At 38.6% G+C, this 7,533-nt stretch overlaps 1 protein-coding gene across 1 annotated transcript; it reads right to left on the reverse strand.

Moving 5' to 3' along the window:
- Positions 1-5,638: 5,638 nt before the first annotated feature.
- LOC126499353 (general transcription factor IIH subunit 5-like) lies at positions 5,639-5,854 on the reverse strand. The gene has a single exon (XM_050138510.1). It carries the CDS (start codon positions 5,852-5,854, stop codon positions 5,639-5,641), a length of 216 nt encoding a protein of 71 aa, XP_049994467.1.
- Between the last annotated feature and the right edge of the window lie 1,679 nt (positions 5,855-7,533).

Here is a 7,533-nt window from a genome sequence, read left to right on the forward strand (position 1 = left end):
ATGGCTATGAAAATAAATTTTGTTTGAGAAAAAATTTAGTCCTTCCCAGTAGAAAAGACAGGCTTAAGCATGATAATATATTGTCTTATAGGATATTAGCCAGTTTTGTGTCAATTTGAGGTATCAGCTCAGTATTTTTGTTCTATACACACAATAAACATATATGTATGCATTCATATAATACACTGTGCAATCTGTTTTCTTCTTGTATTATTTTACCAGCTTAATGATTCTCTCAGTTATCAATTATTTTGCATTGAAACCTCTTTCATATTTGAACAAGAGTCATGTTTTACCTTTTTTCTTTTCTTAACCTTTACACTAGCAGCTAGCTGGATTACCTAGAGTATAATTCTGAAGGTTAGAGACTAAGTAAACTATCATAGGGCTTAACAGTTTCTGATCAGAAGTGGCAGTCCTAGACTTGGCTAATCACTTAAGACATTTGGAAAACAAAACCAAGACAGGACTTCTTGCTTTATTGCAGGAGAATTAACAGAAGTCAAAGAGTCAGATGAAGTCACAGGCTTTAAGTCATTCTAGTGAAAATATTTGTTCTCACCATGGCCTCTCTAGAAAGTGTGGTCTGAGATCTGTCATTTCCCACACTCATCCTCAACTCTGCTCTCTGTGGTTTTGGTAACTGCACTCTTCAGCATCCCAGACATCTTCAATGGAAAACTGCAGGAGAGAATAAGTTGTAAGTTCAAAACTGAATGCCCTTGTGAGCAGTGTGATGGAATCTTCTCTGTTCTACTCAAGATTTCTCACTAGTATGTCTATGTTGAGTAGACTATGTGTCCATGATGAGAGGTTTTGTAACAGCATGCCATTTACTACATGATTAACTTTATTCTATTTTACTAGTTTCTATTGTCTCTTATTGTGCCCAAGGTATAAATTCAACTTTACCATGTACACTTATGAGTAAGAAAAAGCATAGCATATAAACAAGATGTTCTGCTTCTATGATTTTATTATCAGACTTAGAGTTGCAACTTGTTTCTCAAGAAACCAGGTTCAGCCACACATCCTTGATAAGCTAATTAAATGAGTCAAATTAATGGGGGGAAGTTAAAAAGATTTATTCAACATGTACACATTGGGAAAAAGGGAAAATGATCCAGTGATTTCTCAAAGTCTTACTATCTGGGTCCTAAAGTGAAGTTAAGGTTTAAATAGAATGCTAGCTAGCATTATTAATATCTACAGTCCCCAGTAAAGGCGTGGTCCTGCCCACTCACTGCCATACCATCTCACAAGCTGTAAACCTTTGCCGGTATAGGGGTCTTCCTCTATGGATGATAGAGGTTTAGGTTTTTCCTTTTCCAAACCTGAGGTTCTTGGAGGGATCTCAGGGTTCTGTTGTTTCAGTAGTCTGAGAGTAAAAGTGAGAGACATGAGTCCCCAGGTTGGTTAGTTTCAAGCATCCTTTGGGGTTATGCAACACATGTTCCGTAGATCAGATGATGACTGTACTTGCCATGGTCCCCAAAGAGTTTTAAGTAACTTAATCTACCAAATATTCTATACTTCATGTTATGCTGGGAATGTGTCTGGCCCAGATCTTGGCACATTTTCTGGTATAATTTACAAATAGGGAAACAGCTATTGATCAACAAAATTGTCAAAAGATCAAATTCAGAGGAAAAAATGGCAAAAATTCTCAACATTTAAAAAAATAATTTCAATTTACTTTTTGTCTACAAATAAACTTTCAAACTCTCAAATAAATCTATTGTGACAGAAGGAATATAAGCAACCTAAGTGTTCTTTAAAATGTGATGCAATCAGTTTAATATAGTATTAGTTATTCATGGAAAAACTGTTCATATGACATTTGTATATTAGCAAATACTCACCTTTGTTTACTTTGCTTAGCCTATTGACCTCTACTACTTGAAAAAACAAAAGTACAAATCTGCTGTGGGAGTCTCAGTTGGAGCCCAGGTATCTATATTTATAAATTCCTTCCACACAATTCTCTTTAGTAGCTGAGCTTTGTAGTTATTAGCTTGGTTTACTTGTGGGACTCCTAGCAGTGGGAGCAAGGGAGTCCCTAACACTTTGTCTGGCTTTTGGAAACCTATTCCTTTTACTGGGTTGTTTTGCCCAGCCTTAATACAAGGGAGGTGCCTAGTTATATTGCAGCTTGATATGTCATGCTTTGTTGATAACCATAGGAGGTCTGCTCCTTTCTGAACAGAGACAGAGGAGGTTTATATGGGGGGGAGGGATGATCCTAAGGAGGGAAGGAATGGAGGAGAGGAAGGACAGAGAAACTGGGATTGGGATGTAAAATAAACAAATAAATTTAATTTTAAAATACAGATCAAACGATAAGCAGCAAAATTATTTCAATGGATTATGACTCAATAATTTATTTAACGATTTATTGTCTCTTTTCCTACCACCATATTTATCATTCTAGAGGTAATAGTGTCTTGGATCCTTTTGTAATAGGGACATTTTTCAGGAAATTTTGTTTTTTTTTCTAGTGACAACTGAGTCACTAGAATGAATATACATGCTGGTTGCTTATATTTTAATTATTCAATAACCATAAAAACACGCCTTCATATTGAATGGTCCTTATAAACAGAATTGACTTGTATATGACACAGGAGCTTGTTCACATTCTTGTCCAAGTTTAGCTAATTTTAGTAAACGTCAATAATATTGCATACGAGCCAGGCATCTTTCCATCATTTTATGTACATCAAGATATTTAATCAGAACACATTAGCATACGTTAAAGAAGGCAAGGTCATTAAATCTATCTTCATCAGAGTCCTTATTTCCCAAACCTGCTGACTCACACCTGTTATGAATACAGTGTGAGAGGGACCCTGGTGGGCGAGGGCCATGAGCGGGAGACACATATGCCAAGCAGACAGAACTTGAGTGCAGATTTATTGAGAGAGGGTAGAGGGAAGGAAAAAGAGAGACAGAGAGACAGAGAGAGGGAGAGAGATGGGGGCTGGAGGCAGAGAGAAAGAGAGCCAAAGACCTGGTTGCCACTTCAGAGGAACAGCACAAAGAGAGCTGGATCTTTGCACCTGCGTACAGTCAGGGTCCTGCTTGCTATGTGCAGAGGGGTGACACACTGTGACAGTTTCCTGAGGGGCAGGGCCAAGGTGTGTCTAAATACTAACATTCCTCCCTTCTTTTTTATTGAGAAGGTCATGAGTTACACATGACAGGTTGAAGGAATGAAGACATAAAGTTCTCAAGACTGCTTCCTGCTGACCTGGGGGGCATTGACCACCTTTTGCGGGAGCTGAGAAAGCTGGGGTGCTGCCACATCCTGGGGTAGCTGGTTGTTTCACTTCACTGCCTAGGCTCTGTGGAACTATCCGGTGTCTCTTAGACCTTGTAAGATGATGACAGAGCAGAGAACAAATTTAAGTTTAGGGAAAATTTTTCTTTCTTTAGGTCTTGGTGATGGAGGGGGGAGGGTGTCAGGACCAGGGAAAGGTGGGGAGGCATAGGGTCTTAGGGTTTGGTAATTGAGGGATGGGTGTATCTGTCCTGTTTGAGGTGAATCCTCCGTGTAGACTCCCTGGAACTTACAAGAATTCTTTGAGTTTGTGAAAGCATAAATTTTAGACACATCGACATTCCCACTGTTTATAGTCTGTGTTGAAACTTACATTGTAGAAATGGCATTATATGCATGCCAGAAATTGCTCTGACAGATGTTTTTGTACAATGAAAAGTATCTTTGAGGGTTATAGTTAGGAAACCACCGACAGGAATTCAAATTCTTGAGCTTGTGACTATAATGATAGTGGTATAGTATGGTGTCTAGCACTCTGTCAGAGTTGGATTAATAGCTTATTAGAACTCTATTGATTAATGGAAGACTATGGACTCTTGGAGTCCTAATATAACAGTAGCATAATGAGAGAGAAATCTAATACCTTGCATCTCTACACCTTAAAACATTTTCTTATACCCTGAAACATTCTTAGATCCTCATATTTAAACCTTTTCTATCTTCACACAAGTGGCCCTGAAAGTGTCTGTTCCTTCCCCCATCATTATGGCATCACCTTAACACTCAGCAGAAAGTTTGTTTTGTAAGTTCTTCTTTTCTTGAGTCTGCTAGCAAGGTGAACTGTGTATAGACTTAGCCTTGGTTCCTGCTCTTAAGCTGGCAAATCTATCATACATCAAACAGTATCAGAAATTTTGAGAAGGATAAATTTTGCCTGAGTTAATGCTTAAAAAAATGACAGAGATTTACTTTATTGTTGCCTAGACAGCAACCCCAAGGTCTTCCATGGTTGTTGAGGGTAGGTCTTAGGGAAACATCTTCATTTTTGTGGCCAAGGTAGGCCTGCAAAACCCCAGAAGATTCTGTGGATTAGGGGTTTGTAGGGAGACCAGCTTAACTTGCCCAAGGCAACTTGAGAGAGTCGATTCCTTGGTGTCTATTGTCCACCATCTGAAGAGAATTTTCAGCAGTTGAGGTGAAAGACAGATTTGGTCAGTGGCTAGTGCTTTGATATGGGATTCCCCTCTGTATGCTGTGAATATGTTTTATTACCATTGGTTAATAAAGAAGCTGCTTTGGCCTATGGCAGGGCAGAATATAGCAAGTCAGGAAATCCAATCAGAGACAGAAGAGGAAAGAAGGTGGATACAAGAAGACACCATACAGCTGTCAAAGGAGAAAGATGCCAGAACCTTACCCGGTAAGATACAGACTTGGGACAATACACAGATTAATAGAAATGGGTAAATTTAAGATATAAAAACTAGCTAGGTATACATCTAAGCTGTTGGCAAATCAGTGTTGTAATTAATATAGTTTCTGTGTGATTATCTGTGTCTGGGCAGCCAGAAAATGAAGGCAGTCTCTGTTTACAGTGTTTCACTTGGGAAGCAAGTTGCAGGTGGAAGTTCATCTGTTCCCATCCATCTTCTTAGGAGGAATTAGGAGCTACTGCCAGGAGCCAACCTGTCTCTCTGTTACAAAATATCTTTTTAATTAAATACTTAAATAGCATATTCCCCAGACCTCTGAGCATTTGAGGGCTATCTATTGTGTAAATGTGAGTTACTGCCTGCAGAGCTGGATCCAAGCTGAGAGGTTGTGAAGGAATGTTTTGCCTAGAGTCTTCAAACTTAAGTGTAAATGGTTTTAACTTAAAACCTATTTCTTTTTTTTTTAAAAACCAAACCCCACTATTTTATTGGTGTGTTTAATTGGTGTTTTAAAAAAAAGGTAGGGGAGTCACTTATGATTGTATCTGATTATGTTTGCTTGTCTGTGTGGGAAGGACGCAGATGCGGAGGTCAGGTGACAACCTTAGAGGTCTTCCCTTCCCTGGGATCAAATTCAGGCTTTCAGGCTTGGTGGCAAGGGCCTTTACCAACCAAGCCATAGCACCAACATGATTATGATTAGTTTAATAAAGAATAATAAAAACCAAAATTGCTGCCAATTGTTAGTTCTTCTCTACAGATTTTTTAAGGGTTCAACAAATTCATTTAGGGACCTTTGTCTGAATAAAGGATCCTGCAGCCTTTCCCACAAAATGCTATAAAAAGTCTAAGTGTTGTATGAGACACTGAATAGGCCTCTCTTCCGTGTCTGTGGTAATTTCTGAGCACTCAACCCCTAGCATTTTCACTTCTGGGTAAGAGAAAAGGCATTCTGGTTCATCAGCTCCCCTACTCGTTCCTGGAGGACATTAACCGGCTCTGCAATGACAAAGACATGTGTGTCATCAATGTCTTGAATGATGAACTTCTTTCCCAAGGCATTGGACTCATCCAAGTACAGCAAGAACTGCTTCATGGCGGGATCGCATTCTATGAGCACTTCTGTCAAAACGTTGACCATCTTTTCCCAGGCAGACAGTGTAGATGACCGCGAGGATGTTCTCCAAGCGGCTCAGAGCCTGTAGCCTTCCTCCGCCCACTCGCACAAGAGAGCAGGAGACAAATAGGCATTGCAGGCAGAGTTTAATTGAGAAGCTTATTGAGAGAAGAGTGAAGGGGAGGGAAGAGGGAAAGGGAAACGCAAAGAGGAAGAGAAAGAAGAGGCAAGGATGAGCCTTTTCTGAAGAGCAGCGGGAAAAAAAGGGAGTGGGAGTGGGAGGAGCTTGTCTCTTAAGGGGACCTTTGCACCTGCATACATATGTAGTGATGTAGCAACCATAGGACCCTGGACTGGCCAGGGTACTGCCAGGGAGCATCCTGCCAGGTGACAGGGGTCACCATAATGCCTGAATCCTAACAAGACCCAAACAGGAATTCCAGAGTTTCCATTTTTTGAATGAACTCTCCATCTGCTTTGGGTGTACTGTAAAGACATCCCAGTGCTCATACCTACCCTACCCCAACTCCAGTCCTTTTCTAGGTTATGATCACTAGATGCTCACTGTGAGCAGTGACCTTTCACCTTCACAGTGTCTTATAAAAATTTCAGGGGCTCTGTGATGAATACTTAAAGTAGTGTTTTCTACAAGAGGAAAATAAAACTCAGAACGTTGAAAGGTTAAGAAATAACCCCAACGTGTTACTAACTTCTGTACCACTTATGAGTGATACCTATATACTTTTGATTCAATTTCTTGGGATTAAGAACATAATGACCTCTGAGGTTGTGATGGAACTATTGTATACATTTATATTTATTCCAAATCCATTCATATCATTAAAAATAAGCATATGTGAGCTATTGGTAAGATTCTAGTTATTAGTTTATATGAAAGTTTCCTGAATATTCATTATCTTTGTGTGCTTTGTAACCAACACATACTATTGAAGTATGATTGCATATTGTTTATAATACAATTATCATTATTATAGTAAATATATTTCACTAATTCAAAACAATTTAGAAAGGAAAAATAAAGTGATACAAAATGTCTATTTAAAAATATGGTGGAAGAAGAGATAAAATTTCTGTAAATGTTAGCCTTTGTTGAAGATCTACAAATTCTAAGTTGTGATTTATTCTCCCCTGTTCTTACAGCACTCTGCTTGAGACACTCATTTGCCCCTGGAACTTATAGTTCTATTACAAATCTTGTTTGTTCCAGGTTGTTCATATGGAAGCAGATTTCTTATTGTTCAATACATTATTTAAGTTATATGATAGACTGCAAACATGCTTTTGTTTAACTCATATGTGTACCTGTCTCTCTTGTATGTTTGATACACTTCCTTGTAGATGACCTAGAGTTTATTTCTAGGGACTATGGAACTAATATTGGGTCTAGGTTAGCTCCACATTACTTCTTTATTTTAGAACATGGGAAAACAGTGAGGGTATGTATTTTTATAATTTCATTTTTTTGTTGCTTGCTTTTTTATTGAGAATAATTTTTTCATATGGTATATGCTGATTACAGTTTCCCCTCCTTTACTTAAGAGATCCTCCCCACTGCCCTATGCATGCAACCGCAGGTTTTCTTTCTCTTTCTTTCGAAAACAAAAAGGCAAAACAGCATCAACAACAGCAGCAAAAACAAAAACAAAAAAAAATTGAGAACAAAACAACAACCAAAACCAAAC

The sequence above is a fragment of the Alexandromys fortis genome, unplaced genomic scaffold (assembly GCF_014885135.2).
Source record: "Alexandromys fortis isolate MF-2015 unplaced genomic scaffold, M_Fortis_MF-2015_v1.1 scaffold_11, whole genome shotgun sequence".
Taxonomy (NCBI): Eukaryota; Metazoa; Chordata; class Mammalia; order Rodentia; family Cricetidae; genus Alexandromys; species Alexandromys fortis.